Source organism: Carassius auratus, unplaced genomic scaffold, assembly GCF_003368295.1.
Source record: "Carassius auratus strain Wakin unplaced genomic scaffold, ASM336829v1 scaf_tig00216849, whole genome shotgun sequence".
Lineage (NCBI taxonomy): Eukaryota > Metazoa > Chordata > Actinopteri > Cypriniformes > Cyprinidae > Carassius > Carassius auratus.
In genome coordinates, this window is record NW_020528766.1 from 351,252 (window position 1) to 369,404 (window position 18,153).

The following is an 18,153-nucleotide window of genomic DNA, read 5'->3' on the forward strand; positions in this document are numbered from 1 at the left end:
AAACCAGTCTCTATCCGTGCGCCACTACACCATTTCACTCCAAACTAAGACTTGGCTGTCAGATCCACTTACAGTGTCATTTTTGTTTGCACACAGCGTTTTATGACATACACAGGAGTCTGGGTTGATCACTCACCAGGAGATGCCCAGTTGTGGGCAAAAGAGATAAAAAACTTTGTATAACCTCAGTTTGCTTCTGTATGGCTGTTTAAACATCCCCCTTGGCGGTATAATACAAATATGATGACTTGTGCTTCAGAGTCGCCATAGAGGATTGATTGATAAGGAAAAAAGAAAAGAAAAGAAAAACTCTTTAGCTCTGAGGCCCCCCATTGACCAAGGCAATATTCAGATGTAGACTAATATATTTCCTGCTGTAATGATGACAAAGCTGCTTGTGTTATGGCTTTTATGACCAGAAGCACTTACAATAGATAAAAATAAATAAATAACCACGATCATTTATTTATTTATTTTTACGTTTTATTATTCAGCTTAATAAAGTATTTTGAAATACTAATAATATTATAATAGCCTTTATTAATTATTATAATGCTCGGACCTAATCACAAACTGGTAAGTGATTAAAGCTGTATAATTTATTTGAATGCTAGCTTCAATATGTCACGAACTTTTCAGATATTTGACTGTTGTTCATTTTAAATAAGTTTATATAAAAAAAAAATTAAAAAAAAAAAATCCAAATTGGTTTTAAACCAGGTAACTCGTGTTACTGTTAGCAGATTAAAACAGTTGTCACAATATTCTAATCATCCCAAATCATCAGAGTGCGAGTTGCGCGTCCTGACGCACTGTGTTGTGCTGCGCACGGCGCCATCAGATCCGCTCAGAAAGCAAATGCACCCGGTCTGGACTGTCAGGAGGACTTTCAGCAGAGCAAAAACACAGTCGAATCTGTTCATCATCGAGGATTGTCTACATCACAGACACAAGTTCTACAAGCATGATGAGAAACAGGGGATTATAATGTAATGAGGGGTGATTTTGCGATGCTCTACGAGGCACCACTGCGGGAGGCTGGAGAACCATCGGCTTGACAGTGAACAGATTTCCACGAGATTCCCACGGAGCTCTTGTAAGCGAGATGAGCAACCCGCGGGTGTAATCGTGCACATGGAAAGCGCGATCCACGGCGCGTGAACGCACGCACGGTGATCCGTGTATTCTCTGCGCTTTGGACACTTAGGACACCTTTCTCACCGGATATTCTTAGAAATCTTCGACTGTAGATACGTTTCGATATTTAACTTATCTGTTTGTATTGTGCATCATTTATTTATTTTTATAAAGCGACAGATTATGTTGAACTAAAAGGATTTTCCAAACCCATCACACTATAGGTGAGTTTGCATGTTTGGTGCATCTTAAAAAAATAAAATAAAAGGGCCAGAATAACTTTTTTTTCTGTTTAAGTAACACAGCAAAGCTCTTGAGTAATGTGTAAGTCCATGCACGTGCTGCAGAATTTTAGGAGGGGGTCTGTTTATTAGATTTCAATGTACTTTTTAATTTTTATTTTATCAGATTCTGATTTCCGTGATGACAGTTTAATGTTTAGGATTATCTGTGGAGAAAACAGCAAGTTCTGCTCATGTGGTTATCATAATTTATGCATATGCGTTTTTGTGCTTTTGTTATGTGCTAAAATAAGCATAACTTTCAGAGACTTTTGGACAGTGCATTAGAAAAAAAAACACGTTGGTTTATTTTAGTGAACGAGCCAGAATAACTTTTCCATTTTCGCTTTTTTTTTTTTTTTTTTTTTTTTATAATGCGTTTCGCATCCACCTGTTTTAGCCCATGAGCACGCATGTGCTGCAGAATTTGGGAGGGGAGTCTGTTTATTATGTTTCAGTGAGCATATGTTTTATTCATATTCTGATTCTCAAAGTAGGCCTAACATAATGAGTTTTGCCTGTTTACAGCAAGATTGTCTGTGACCAGTGCACACGTTCGCTTATACAGACTCTTACGGGATTCTCTTGAGTTTTTACCATGCATTTAAATAAATAAATAAATAAATAAATAAATCCGTCTATTTTTGTCGCTGGGGTGCGGCTAAATATGCGATATCTAGTTATCTTTCTGATTTTGTTTTTGTTTTTCCAGTGTCACTGCACAGACAGCTTTCTCGGTATCCATCCATCCTTCTTTTGAGCTGTATATGATGCAGCAGTAATGATCCCGGTCCAGCGCGTTAAAGCTCAGCCTCAGCTGTGGCACGTGAGCGCCGAAGCTCCTCCGTGGCTATGGATGGTCCCGAACTCCTCCGGACTGTGTCGGGCGGCTCCTCCCGTGCTCATCTCCTCTCGCCCTCCTCCGGTGATTCAGACGGTCTCGGGATGGCAGATGTCCTGCGATCCGTTTGTGCCCGTGATGCGCGCGGCCGCCGCGGAACCCGCGACCATCAGTCAGTTCAGTCTGCCCAGTGTTCAGGTAACAGGGCTTGAAATAAAAAAGACCTATGCCTTCAATTATTAATCTGAATCAAATTTTCAGAATATATGTAGATGTTTGATATGGTGTGCATGACACAATGAAAGTGAATGTTTAATAAATCACATGTATCAGAAACATTTGCTTCTATCAAATCAACTGAAAACTCAAAGGGACTTCATTTCACTATGACTTTGTTTTGTCTTAAAAGTTTTTGACTTTTACTCTGTTGCTGTGGGGTGAAGCTTTAGGACCTCTATGGAGTTATAAGATGTCAAATAAAACATACAGTATGCCTTTAATTTAAATTCTGTCAGCCAATGTCCTGAAAAGTAATGAGATTTTACCTGAACTTAATGTTTAGATACAGCACTATTCAACTTATTACACAATACCCCGTTGATTATTTGTATAAGTGAAAATAAGTACTGAAATTGCTAACGAAACAAATTTTGCATGATCTCTCATTAAAGGCTTTAAGATACCATCTTGATGCATTAAACACCCCGAGTACTATTTTCTTTTTTGGTGTTGATATGATGACGTGTGATTTGGTATTGAAACAGCAATCTGGGGTAAAAACTGAAGGACTCGTGCTTATTTTTAAATAGCCAGAAGCCTTTAGTTTGCATCACACCTTCCCTAATGATTAGCTTGCTGTTGAGATCTCAGAGAGAGAAAGATTCTTATTCTGGAAGCATTTTATTGGGGGGAAATAAAGAAAATGTATACAGCCCTGTGGAAAAAGATGAGTCATACATATTTGTGGTCAATTTTCTAAGAAAACAGAATCAATTTTACATGTGTATATTTTGTTAACTTGTAGGAGAGCATTTGGAAGATCTCAGAGGAAACAAACAGACTGAAATCCACAAAACTTGCATTTTGATCTTAGTTTGTTGCTGCTGTCTTCACATGCTGTCTGGAAATTCTTATTTCTCACTTCTGAAGTCATAGGCGAAGTCAAGGGCTTTCTTGTTGGAAGGAATATGAATGGTGGAGGACACTAGGTTGATTTTTTAAACATATTTAATATCCAATGGATTTTGAAAAAAAGGATCATCCCATTCACTGATAAACATATAAAGATCACCCACTCTATTGTAAATATTCACATCTAGATAGTAATCTAGTCATAAAGTTTCTGTAAAATAAGTGTTGTTTTTGCTGTGTAAAATACAAACAAAATTCATCAAATGGTTATTTATATATGTAAATATACATGACTGTAATGGCAAGAAAAATCAGTGAATATGTTGTTGGAAAAAATAACAAAATGTAATTCACTAAAGCAATAGTTCTTTTAGTAAAAGTTTATGGTTCACCTAATTCACATATTCAAACAATGTCAGTTTCCCAGTTGTAAAGACAACTTGAGCGGCTGTTCATATTCAGTTTCCAACTGGGAAACTGGCATTTATGATAATAAAAATAACATGTAAAGACAGTAGCTATAACTGGCTCTGGTTGAAGATCATATGTCACCTATTAGTGTGTGCATGCGGTGAGTAATATTTTGCTGTCTTAATCTATTTACTTTTCCTTTTTGTACTTTTTTTTTTTTTTGTCAAAAACATTATTTTTCTGTGGCATTAGATAGTGATCCTATAGTAATTTTTGCCTAAACATGATGTGCATCTGCCATTTGTGCAGTAAATATGTAAATGGCTACTTTAAAAGTAGTGTACAATCACCAGCACCAAATGAAATATCTTCATTTGAGCATTTAGAATTTCTGTTGTAATGAATTAGTCAAGGTGACAAGGTCAAGGTCTTGATAAAAACTTGAAACAGTAGTTCCCTTTTTTTTTCAGATGGACTGGCAGCTGCTAGAATATGCCTATAGTAATATGGCCAGGAAGGACTGAAATGTGCAGGACAATATTTGATTTTGATAACATCTGATCACTTTTGGTGAACTGATGCCACCCTAAAAGCAAAAAATCCAAATACCTCCCTTCATCTCCACTGCTTCACCACTAGAGGTGCTGCGCTCAAGATGACCCTCACATCCGCAGCTGGTTCCCCCTCACGACTCAAACTCAGCGTGACATTTAATCTGTGTGCCGGGCAGAGGCATGATCACCACTGCTCCACAGCCCTGGCATTGAGCACTTTCACATCATTAAAGTACCGTTCAGAGGAGGTGGCAAGCATGAACTCAGTCGCACTGTACTGGAACCATAGAGAGAAAGAGAGAGAGAGAGACAGTGGGAAAGAGTATATTATTTAAACAGAGACTTCAGTTGCAGACAGCCTTCAGAAGCATTTGATTGACTGCTACTGCAGAGAGGCATTGACGCAGAGCAGAGCGTGATAGAACAGCTGAACGCAGAAGAATACAGCATAGTCTGCAGAGAACTTTCCTAGCTTCAAAGTCAACATGTTATTATGCCCACAACCCATTTTTCCTTGTGATATGATGTGTTTTTAGGTGTTACTTATGAAAGTACTGAATGAAAGGTGGTTTGGATCAGGATTGGGTATTAAAATGCTAGTTTTGATTTCATATTGAAATAATTGTTGTGTGTTTAAACTGCGTTTGAAGGGCAGCCAAAAACAACAGTATCTGACAATGAAGATAATCTTGAATACATAGCCTTCACATTTCACATTCTAGAAAAATAAAAGTTGGCCATCAAAGTGGCTTATTTTCCACAAAGAAATTCAACAATTTATTTATTTGTTCTTTAGAAAAAACATCTCTAAACTGGTGATTTAATGAACCTTTTTTAAGCCATTTTTTTTTTTTTTGCAAAACAAAAAAATGTTCAAAAAAAAGGAATTTTTCAGTAAACGATCAATTAATAAAAATGTTTTTTTTTTTTTTGGTGATTTTTATGTATTTACCAGTACCATATTTTTTATGTAAAATATGCTTATTTTTAAGTTATATTTAATATTTCTGATACTTTTAAAGTATAAATAAATAAATAAATGCTAATAATACTAATAAAAACCCAGTAAATTCGGACAGCCAAAACCTTAAATTTTTGGATGAGTTTGGTGACATCTGGTGACATATGATGGTATAAAAATATAAAAATATAAAAAATATCAATAGCCACTACAGTATATGGCTGTAGAACTCAATGTGTGTATGTATGTTTATTTGTGTGTTTGTGTGCATGCAAAGTGGCTCAGTTGCACACACACACAAAGCTATTTTTTCTTAGTATTAAGAACATTTAGAGGATATTTTTAGATCCTTTAATAAAAAGGTTTTGAAAGGTTCCATGGATGTTAAAGGTCCTTCATGGAACCACTGATGCCAGCAAATGAAGTGAATTTCCCAATCATCCCACAGTAAAGAACTACTAACAAGAGGTTTAGCGGATTCTCTGTTCCAGAAAAGTCTGCTGCCATAAATGTTATGAGGGAAAACCATTTCATGTTTTGTGCTGATACTTGGGAACTTATCATTTCTTCTGTTGCTGTTGGTGAAGAACAGCAGGTGTTATTCCAAAAAGACTTCCAAAACATAAATGACCGAAGTGGTTTCTTAACATCTTTCATTCCAGCCAGGCCCGATTCAGTTCTTCACTTCTTCTTAATGAGATGATTCAGAATAGATCTCAGCGGTAATTTGTTCTTCTCTTCTGCTTGGCTGTCCCAGTGGGAGATCCCGTCCAGGCCTCATGTGTTGGGTTTCCAACCTTCTGCAAGTGTGGATCTACTTCCAGTGTTTCCTCATGTATACCGGACGGTCCTGCCTCCACATTACGGCAAGGGCTGGGTGGAAAAACGTGTGCCTGACTACAAGGTAAAAAGAAGCATTCATGGGATTTGATTATATTTTGTGAATCTCACGAAACCTGTCAAGAATGCCATATTTCACCTCTAAATCAAAACAAAAAGTTGCATGGCATGCTATTTTTTATGATAATTCAGAATATTTTCTCCTAATCTTACTGTTTTACTGATTATTGATGCAAAGAATCTCATCCTGTTTAATGCACAAAAAAAAAGAAGAAGAAAAAAAGTATTTATATATAAAGTATTTATTAAATGCATAGGTTTTGTATGTAATATAATATAATGTATTGTTATATAATATGGGTGTGATTATAAATGTAATTATAGAAATTAATTGCAGATGTAATTACATACAAGTATTTAAAAATATATAAGTACAATGTAAAAGCATGCATGTAAACAATAAGTGCATTGTATGATTAATTTAAATGTAAGTACATAGTAGTTAAGGCCACCTAATATAAAGTGAGTCCATGCATGTATATTTAATGGAAACCTCATATCCGCTCTTGGGCACATAAGAACAACTCTTCTGGGGAAACTCCATTTTTTCATCATTCTGTAACTGATTTCTCTTTTTCTTATTGACAGTTTTATCTAAACAACACTTTAGCTCTTGAGACCACCTGGATCAGTCCGGAGGAAATGGGAATTTTCCAGCATCAGGAAAAGCCACTGCTGCGGACAAATCAAACAGCGTTGAGCATATATAGGCCAGCTGCAGCGTCCAGGAATATCCACACTCTACTTTTGACACCCAGGCGCGTTTCAGGTAGGAGGGAGAATATATGATCCCAACACCCATTTTCCTACCTTTGTGATTCTGGCTCGCTGTTTGGCTAACATTCATCAGAGGGCTTTATAAAAATGCTTTCTGTTTCCTGTTTAGTCCCTAGACTCTTTCAGGTTCTGCTTCTAGTGCATCTGCTTGGCTCATTGGTTTCTTTTTAAACAGCTTTTCCTTTGTAACTTTAATCTTCTTATTTAACTTGATATAACAATATCAGAGGATTGTCAGCTGAGATTTTACGGAGCAAATACCCGAAGCGAGGCTGTCACTCCCTCCGTCTGTGTTTTTGTGTGTGGGAAGAGAGGGGGTTTGATTTGAGCTTATGAAATGAATCCAAAATTAGTTCAAATTTCAGCTCTTTTTCAATCATAGTTTGGTTTAATCAACCAGAGCGTGCACTGAAGTCTGCTTAAGAGGGCTTAATGAAGACCCATAATGAGTATGCAGTACAAGCAAATTATGCTATTTGATTCTGGTAATCTGACTAATGTATACTACACGCTTTATGTACCAAGCATCTTAGGGTCATTCCTGTTTTGCAGAATCTTGTGAACTCTGAACCTTTGAAATATTTAATAATGCATGTGTTTAAACTAAAGTGTTTCTATAAATGAGTGTAGCTGACCCTTTTATCCCTCTGTGACTGTTAGTATGCATTATACATAAGTTTTAAGACATTTCCAGAGTGCAGAATTAGCAAAAAAAATGCACTTACACATGATTCCACCATTTACATATTACACAAAAATGGTGGCGAAAATATATATATATAAAAAAAAAATTGGGGTCCAATTCTCACTATTAATTAACCATTAACTATGACTTTTGCCTCAATTAACTCCTTATTTGCTGATTATTAATAGTTTATAAGTTAGTTGTTAAGTTTATGGTATTGTGTAGGATTATGGATGTAATGCATTATATGTACTTTATAAGCACTAATAAACAGCCAATATGTTAATAATAGACATGCTAATTAGCAACTAGTTATTAGTGTGAATTGGACCCTATACTAAAGTTTATAATGTCATAAATGAAGTTGCTTGGATATGCTTTAATCAATGCAATCAATGACAAATAAGAGCATTTTGTGTTTATGAATTATATTTAGGCCATAACTTGCATAAAATATTTAGGCCATGACCATGTTCAATCATGGTGCCACCTATTGATTTTTGATTTGATTTGATTTGAAGAATTTATTTCACACACTTCATCATTTTTAAAGACAGAATTAACAATAGTTACAGAAAGGTTAATGTGTTTAAAAAGGGGAAACCCCAAAGAAGCTACTAAAATCTTGTAGGAGGGGTCCCAATAACACCATACGACATATAACATACAAGAACAAAAAGCTGTACTGGTGTACATGTAACAAAAACATTTCATTTACTTGAATGCATTGAGTTCAGAAGTGGGAAATTTCAACTCAGGTATTCTCATTAAAAACTCTCGGCTGTTTATAATAATAAAAAATAAATAAAAAGTAGAGATGTATGATTGGGGAAAGGAATCTGCTCAAACAGGTTAACAGTCTGAGAAACCCAAACCTCAACAAAAAGCAGCATTTATGTAATTCGCAAAGATAATGATGAATGAGTATAGTGCGATATCAAGTTTATAGTATGTTATGCTATAATGCTATAATAGTATATGCTTTAACAAACTATTTTAATAACTATTTTCTAAACTATTTTAATACTACTGTTGTTTTTGCGATTCTTTTAAATTAAATTTAATAAAATGTTATTATTTTACAAAGTAATAACAAACTATTCTTTGAGAAATGAAATCTTTTGTTGAAAAAAAAAAAAAAAAATTAAAACAAGGTTATAAGCTTAGATTTACACCACATAAACTTTGCTCTTTACAAAAGAAACCTCATCATGGAAAAGTTTGTGAGCTCCGCAATCCAAAAATGAGCGAGCACGGGGATACTAGATCAGATCCATTGTGTGGAGATGCATTTATATGGCAAAGTGTGAAATCTACACACCCAGCAATCCAATCAATCAAAGAGCATGAAGTGACCCCTTAAAATATTACATTTACCCACAGTGAACAAGTTAAATTGAAAACAGACCAGGGATCCAGATGCAGCTGAGCGATGTTTCATATAGCGCTGAATTTAATTCCAACCACTCTTGCCCTCCAGCAGAGCGCCAGTCTGCTACACCTGTGCTCTTCCCTGATCACAAGTCTTTAGCTACAGACACTTTCAGGTAAGCAGTGATGAATTAGATTGCAGATGCACTCAAGTGCCGTTCAAAGATTAGTCCTTGTGAGATGAAAAGTCCACTCCTGTAGAGGGTTTTCTCTCTTTCAGATGGCAAAGTCTATAATGAGAGGAAGTGAATGGAATATCTTAGCAGCACAGTTCCTGCACAAGCTCTGTGAGACTGAGGCTGAACTGACGATAAAGATTTGACCTTTGCTTCTATGCCTTTACATGTTTAACACTTCAAGTGTGCTTTAGAATAGAGTGAAGTTTTGAAAAGTATTAATAAAGACAATAGATATTCTGAACAATGTTAATGTTCTCCTGGTATGCTTCAGTTCATCTTGACTTCTGAAATATAATCAATATCACTTGAAGAGCTCAACTTCTACTCAGCTGGAAAAACATGCTAATACTTCTTGCTCTGAACAATTTTCTTAATCTTAATGCCTAAACAATTATTTAGCAAATGAATGTGACTGTCTTATGAAGAATATATGAATGCAGATGCAAATTAGACGAAATATGACTGTTTATATTATTATTATATATTTTGTAAAGTATTTATAAATGTTTAGTGGTTTGTTTAGACAGGATTTATTTAGCAAATTGTGCATATAATAATAACAATAATAATAACTGCATAAATTAAATATTATTATATAACTATATGGTTATTTATAAATATTTTTTCATTAAGATATTGATTTTGAGGTTGAATATTATATTTAAAAAGAGTAGGCTTAGGGTTAAATGACCCTAACCCTAACTTATATAAAAAAATAAAAAAACAGCAACAACAATATTAATAATAAACACATATATAATTATTACAGACGTTAATTGTAAATATTTTTCAATCACGACATTGAGTTTTTTTTTTTTGAATAAATATTAATAATATTTTAAAAGAGAGTTATATAACCATAAAAATAAGTAAACAAATATACTTTCGAGTGAACATGCAATGATTATTCATTATATTTGAAAGCTTTTCATTATTTATCAGACATATTTCAATTTAATGTATTTTAATTCAGCTTATAAGACTGTAGTTATATCTCTTTAGAGTCCAATCTAAAAATGCCGTATTTTGTTTTGTCTTGTAAGAATGTCATTCACTCAAGGTTGTCTTGACTGTTGTTCTCCAGCTCTTGTGTCAGGGTAAGTTAAACCGTCTGAAAAGAGTTTCTCTCTAAATACTGTCTTAATTTCTCTGTCTCCGAACAGCTCGAATTTGTCTAGCCATTTGGACCGTAATTAAATTAGGTTAAGAAACTGTACATCAATGTTACCCTGCTGTAAATGTGCCTTCGATGTCTTAACTTGCAGTTTAGATAGGAAGCTCATTCAGGGAGCAGAACTACTGAGTAGTATGTGTTTCTGTAGTCCACCCAACTATGTCCAATATAGTTTCATTCAGAGAGTTCTATTAAGAGGCTATGACAGATGTATTCCTGACAGTATGAGAGAGAGTATGTGTGTGTGTGTGTGTGTGTTTATATAGGGGGTTGAGTCACGGTCAATATACTTTTTTAACACTGAAAAACACTTGTGCATCTCGACTAGCAACTGAGCTTTGACAAATGGTCTCTTTCTATAGCCGATGACAGTTGTTAGACGTATACCACCCTGAATAATCTCTCGCTCAAGTTCAGACTCTCTCCACAGGCGGAGCAGTAACCCGGTTTGAGTCTCTCCAACCTGGAATGTATATCTGTACCCTATAGTAACTGTATAAAGATGTAAAGCCATAGAAAATGTTGATTTAAAGCTTTCCTTCCGGTCAGACATATGAATAATACTTTTGAGTAGTATTAGATGCAGACTCTAACTTTAGAGCATTAGAATGCTACAAATTCAGTCATCAAACTTCAAAATCAATCAAAATGAATTTGAAACTTCACTGTACTAAAATCTATGTCCATATTTGTGTTGTCATTGCATGTTTTAAAGGAGCAATGTACCAATTCTGTAAAAACATGCCAAAAATAATTTGTTATTTACGAATTCTCACTCTTATTTTGTCTATTTAGAATCAGATACATTCAACAATTGGTGTCAATCTTCAATAATTTTGAATTTGAATGTGGACACAAATGTGATTTAAGGTCTTCCATAGAGCAAAAGATCAGATATATGATCAGATAATTAAAAAATCATTATCTTGCACTGCCACTCAAATGTTTGGGATTGGTGAGATTTTTGAGATCTTTTTTAACTATAGATGCTTATGCTCACCAAGATTGCATTTATTTGATTAATCTGATTTGATTTATTTTGAAATATTATTATAATTCAAAATAACGGTTTTCTATTTGAATATATGTTAAAATATTATTTATTCCTATGATCGAAGATGAATTTTCAGCATCATTACTCCAGTCTTCAATGTCACATGATCCTTCAGAAATCATTCTAATATGCTAAAATGTTGTTTAAGAAACATGTCTTTTTTTAAGCAGTTGTGCTTCTTTATATTCAAGAAGCAGCGTTTATGTAATTTGTTATTAAATATAATTTGATGAATACAAAGTTCAAAAGAAACCATGAATCTCTACACAGGGGCAGGTATTGGAGCTTCAGTGTAGCGTGCGCTCAACCGAAACCATCAAGGTTTATGTGGTTTTGAGGTATTAAAGAAAATATAATGATGGAAATAACAGATGTGGGTGTGAAAGTAAAGTCTGCTGCCATCTGTCAAACACTTCTATGGTTTGTGGTTGCGTCTGTATGCTTCATAAACCAAAAATCATATCTCTACACCCCATCACCCAGAAAGCACCAGGAGCCTGTTTCTATGGCTGAAAAATGTTGAGATGGGAGGAAATTACTTGTTTCTTTTGCATATATCGATGTAAATCCGTTTGTTGTGACTGATGTTTTTGTGATGTATCTGGAGCATCTTATTTAGAGTTGTGCCTACTGGGTTAAAAATTGAGGTATATATTTAAAGTGAGATTTATGAGTAATGTTACATTCTTGCATGCTATAAAGGTCACGAAACAGCTTACATTTTAAACTTCTATTTAATGGAATGGAAATTTTTCTGGAAGCCCATAAACTATTATTTTTACGTTCAGGAATAGGTTATGAACATCTACATGGAGTTTGACAGGCAGTGTGTGATTGAAATGTATGGAAACTTGTTTCCTCTACAGGATGAAAAACAAAAAGGTAATTTTGTTTATCTCACAATTCGGGGTTCTTTTCTGAAAAAAAAAAAAAAAACAAGGAATTGCACAGTTTACATCTAGCATTTCTGATTTTTTTCTTCAGCATTTTGAATTTACAATTCACAATTCTTACTTTATTTTTCTTTGAATTCTGAGTTTACATCTGGCAAATTCTAAATTTTTCTAATAATTCTGGGTTTACAGTACATCTTGTAGTACTGACTTTTTAAATGAGAATTCTGTTTAAATGTAGCAAATTCTCAGAATTCAAAAAAGTCAGAATTCAGTTTACATAGCAATTCTTACTTTTCTTCAAAATTGTGACTTTGAATCTTGCAATTCTTACTTTCTTTCTCAGAATTATGAGATATAAACTCAGAATTGTGAAAAACAGTCACAATAACCTTTTTTATTTTTATCCCACAGCAGAATCACTCTACAGAGGCGCTAAAAAAATCTGTTTTTAAATATACAAAACTTTTTTTTATGACTCTTTTGGGGCAAAAAATAAGCATTTACTCCGTCTGTTGCCTGTCTTTTTCTTTAGGCCACAGGCAAGTTGCCTGAGAATTTAAAAGTTAATCTTTGATCTGGAGAATTACAAAATCTTCTTTATATTTGTCTTCACCTTTGATGAGCTTATCTCGACATGAAGGTGAATGGATCAAACCATTTTCTTGCACACACCTCGGTGTCAGTTACGAAGCGATAGTTATTCACCCTCAGCACAGCAAAGCTTTGGGAAAAATCTGAACTTCAGAAGTTAGATGTCTGTGTCCGGGAATCAGCTGTGGAGTTGTATTGAGAGTTGTTCTTACAAAGACATCCTCACGGGCTCGAACCGTTGATAAGCGTTAGCCGATGCAGTAATTGGTGCCAGAGGGTGTGCGGCGTTCTCACAATCGAACAGTGTGAGGAAGTCCAATTTGTGTCCTCGTAGTCACACTTCCTTACCGCAGGGAGAAGGAAGTTCTTGACGTCTGCAAACACATCCACACAGGTCAGCAGCAGTTAAAGAGCTTTTTCCCTGAGGTAACAGCTTACTTTATTAGGGGCGCTAGATATTCTCAAGATAAATGGATGCGGCACTTATAGCATTTCCCTGTCTAAAAAAAGGATTGTGTTGTTCCTGTCATAGTGCTGATGTCTGTCATAATGTGGTGTTTTCCTCAACTTTCTCGATTTTAATAAGCCTGCTTCTACAGTCTTAGTCTCACGTCACGCCCACAGTTCTTTAACAGATTGTCTGATGCACATTTCGTACAAAACTGCTAAATACAATTCAGTCGGAAGATGCGATCTGCTGTCTGGTATTGGGTTGATATGAATGCTCTGAAGAAGAACTAATCACTGGATTTACCAAAGTTAATAGATGTATCACATTTGGCAAAGATATCATTATTTTAAGATACTTAGCTGCAAGTAGAAACAAAAGTCCACAAGCAGAACTGTATATTATGCTTTTACTATCCAGATATAATCATGCTGAACTCTTTCATTATGATTCTCTTCTGACTGTTTGACAGTTGGCTGATGTTTCACCTGAAAATACACATGCAAAAAGATAATTGGTAGACTTTTCAAAACAAATTTCCCCTGAAAGAGACAATTAGCTAAACTGTCACCTTTCACTCTAGGGTGACCACCTGACAATAGATCTGTTGCGGGACAATAGATGTGATTTTGTGGGACAAAGCAGAAGATAAATTTACTACTGGTAAATACTGATTTACAGTGTAGGGCTGCCAACTCTAACGCATTCGGCATGAAAATCACCCAATTGACACTTTTATCACCCTCTCACACTCACACCACACGTGTGTTTTCTCACGCAGTGAAAAGCACCCTCAGTTTAAAACTTTAATAATAGGATACTGGTGAAACAGATTTGGTAAACGCTCTAGTGGGCATTTGTGTTTGTGCTCTGGAAAGCGCCAAAAGATTGTATTCACAACGTGTTTTCGTTGCACTGAGCACAGTCATAACTGAAAGAACATTTTCTTTTTTTGTTGCTATTATGATGCCTTGTGAAATATCTTTTACTTTACAGAATTATCCAAAACATGGGCAAGTTTGTTTTCTGACAGGGAACACAGGGAATCACCTGCTCCATATTTTGATTGACAGTCATCACAGTCTTTTAGTGGCCATGTTTACTCCTTTCTTTTCAACCATTGGATAGGATTTAAAAAAAAATATTTTGTATTTGTGTGAGGTGGGTTGCTTCTTCTGAATAATGTTGTTAAATATAGGTGAAACTACGTTGCAAAAAGAATAAATAAAAAGCTTTCTTAAAAAGGCAAAAAATACATGCATGCTTTCTTGATATGACAATTAAAAATCAACAGACTGATGAAAATGTGGGATATTTTCTCAATATGTGACATGTGGGACAAGGAGGCAAAGTGCTGTGCGGTATAACACAAAGTGGGACGGGTAGTCACCCTAATTAAAAAAAAGGATACAAATATTTTCCCCTTCAAAATTCGCCTGTATTAGGCAGTTGGCTTTTCTTTTTTTTTACCTGGAATTTTGCCTGAAAGAGATATTTATCTTATTTTTTCACCTGAAAATTCAGATGAAAGAGACCATTGGCTAAATCACATCATACTTTCCTGTAGCTTTGATTCCCAGGGGCTTGGATGAACTTAATTTAAAGTTTTGAACCTAACTGGTTCAAAATGTAACTATCAAAACAACACAAGTCCAATTTGGATAAAAGCATCTTCCAAATGTATAAACGCATAAGACGACACTTCACTCTTTAACACCTCTTGTGGCAGCAGTAAGAATTACATGTTCACCTACATTTTTTAATGAACTTCAGTTTGACATTTTGGAATGATGTACAAAATCCTGTTTGCGTAGCTTGAAACATCTGTGTACACATACTCAGAGTATGTTACAGGCTTAAGAGATTAAAGTAAATAAAAATACAATTTGCTTGCATAATGTTATTGGAGGGAAATAGGTATTTGCCATATGCTGTTCAGATGTAGCCTTTCATTTGCATGTAATATTAATTATAGGTTTTTTAATAATATTCTTTTTTTTTTTTTTTCAATAATGCAAAAGAAAATTAAAATGCTTTTAGATTCAATTTTGTTCTGAAAATGACTGGTGAAGCTGCAAGCCTGAAAACTCCAATATTAAATCGTAGCATAATGAAAACAGAGCAAATCAATATCTGAAGCAAATAATTTCCTGAGATTCTGGCATTCTTCATCCACCCAACACAGAATCTGCCGCCAGCTATGCATTCCAGGTCCAGCATTAATAATCTGTGCTCTACAGTGTTTACATCCAACCAAAGGAAATAAGAAATATGTTCAGTACAAAATAGAAGCTGTAATAGCTCAGACTTATATTTCCATCTTCAGTGCAGTTTCATCCCCCAGGGCCAACTCCACCTTCTGAAGGTTCACATGTCTGTTCGGCGGAGTAAGCCATGTATCAATCCATAATATTACTCGTGCTGGCTGTCATGTACCGATAAACCAATATTTTATGCTGATTTATTTGTCAAATGTTCATCCTTTTTTTATTCACATCAGCGTGAAAATCAACCCTAACCCTAACCCTAACCTAACCCCGTGCCTTGTGAAAGTATTTAATCACTTTCTATTTTTTTTTCTTCACATTTTGTTATGTTGCAGCCTTGTGTTAAACTGCTTTAAATTATTTTTATTCCACATTAATCTACACTCATACACCATAATAGCAAAGCAAAAACAGAACTCTCACAACTTTGTACATTTTTAAAAATGAAAATCTGAAATAAGTACATTGCTTAACCCAGTACTTAGCTAAAGCACCATTACAGCCTCAAGTTTTTGGACTATAATGCATCAAGCTTTGCTCATCAGCATTTGACAATTATCTGCCATTTTTCTTCTTCTCCTCTCAAGCGCTTTCAAGTTGGATGATTGATGTTTAGGTATCTCCAGAAATATTTGATTTGGTTTGACATTCACAGAGTAGTCTATAAGCCACTCTTGCTGTGTGCTTAGGGTCACTGTCCTGTTGAAAGGTGAACTTTCTGCCAAGTCTGAAGTTCTCAATGCTCTGCACTGGGTTTCCATCAGGGCTATCTCTATATTTTGGTGCGTTGAGCTTAACTTCTACTCTGATGAGTCCCTCAGTCCCTGCCGCTGAAAAACAGCCTCACAGAACAAGGCTGCTCCCAGCACACTTTATGATGTTCTCGTTAACAAGGTTCAATTCAATTCAATTCAATTCAAGTTTATTTGTATAGCGCTTTTTACAAAATAAATCGTTACAAAGCAACTTTACAGAAAATTATGTTTCTACAATATTTAGTAGTAGCTAGTAGTTTGTGCACATTTGACAGGATTTTAGAAAAAATAATAATAATAATACAAGACGTAGTCAGATAGACGATGAACTATCAATATTATTAAGTTATTATATGATTCAGTCACACATTTAGCAATAATTGTTAGTTCTGTTTGTTGATTCAAGGTTAGCATCATCTGAGGTCCTCTGAGGGTCAGCATCATCTCTTCTCAGGTGTTCTGGATCCAGACTGGAGCTTGTTTAAATCCTAGTTACCACGGGATGTAAATCCCGTGGCGAAACATAGAAACAAAATACAGACATCATTAGCATAGCTGCTGATCCAACAAAGTAAAATTAGTTTAACCCAAGCTAATGAATAAAAATGCAACTTTGAACAGATGCAACTACACTCACAATTAAAAAGAAACATTATTCGAATGCTTGGCGAAAGAGATGTGTTTTTAATCTAGATTTAAACAGAGAGAGTGTGTCTGAACCCCGAACATTATCAGGAAGGCTATTCCAGAGTTTGGGAGCCAAATGTGAGAAAGCTCTACCTCCTTTAGTGGACTTTGCTATCCTAGGAACGACCAAAAGTCCAGCGTTTTGTGACCTTAGGGTGCGTGATGGGTTGTAGCGTGGTAGAAGGCTAGTTAGGTACGCTGGAGCTAAACCATTTAGGGCCTTATAGGTAAGTAATGATAATTTGTAACTGATACGGAACTTAATAGGTAGCCAGTGCAGAGACTGTAAAATTGGGGTAATATGATCATATTTTCTTGACCTCATAAGGACTCTAGCTGCTGCATTTTGGACGACCTGTAGCTTGTTTATTGAAGAAGCAGGACAACCACCTAGAAGTGCATTACAATAGTCCAGTCTAGAGGTCATGAATGCATGAACTAGCTTTTCTGCATCAGAAACAGATAACATGTTTCGTAGCTTGGCAATGTTTCTAAGATGGAAGAATGCAGTTTTTGTAACATTGGAAATATGATTTTCAAAAGACAAATTGCTGTCTAATATAACACCCAGATTTCTGACTGTAGAGGAAGTAACAGTACATCCGTCTAGTTGCAGATTGTAATCTACAAGATTCTGTGTAGTGTTTTTTGGTCCAATAATTAGTATCTCGGTCTTATCCGAATTTAATTGGAGAAAATTGTGTGTCATCCAATCTTTTACATTTTTAACACACTCTGTTAGCTTAGATAATTGGGAAGTTTCATCTGGTCTCGTTGAGATATATAGCTGAGTATCATCAGCATAACAGTGGAAGCTAATTCCGTATTTTCTAATAATATTACCAAGGGGCAACATATATATTGAAAATAGAAGGGGACCTAGGACGGATCCTTGTGGCACTCCATATTTTACTGATGATAAATGAGATGACTCCCCATTTAAATAAACAAAATGGTAGCGATCGGACAGGTAGGATCTAAACCATCTTAGAG

General features: G+C 35.2%; 1 protein-coding gene across 1 annotated transcript in view; it reads left to right on the top strand.

The window, feature by feature from the left end:
- Positions 1-802: 802 nt before the first annotated feature.
- The window catches only part of tcerg1l (transcription elongation regulator 1 like), a 79,019-nt gene continuing 61,668 nt past the window's right edge, over positions 803-18,153 (top strand). The window contains exons 1-4 of the mRNA XM_026264094.1: positions 803-1,361; positions 2,131-2,457; positions 6,074-6,220; positions 6,805-6,985. Coding sequence (XP_026119879.1) covers positions 2,200-2,457; positions 6,074-6,220; positions 6,805-6,985 — 586 coding nt within the window. The 5' untranslated portion in view covers positions 803-1,361; positions 2,131-2,199. The remainder of the gene's footprint in view (positions 1,362-2,130; positions 2,458-6,073; positions 6,221-6,804; positions 6,986-18,153) is intronic.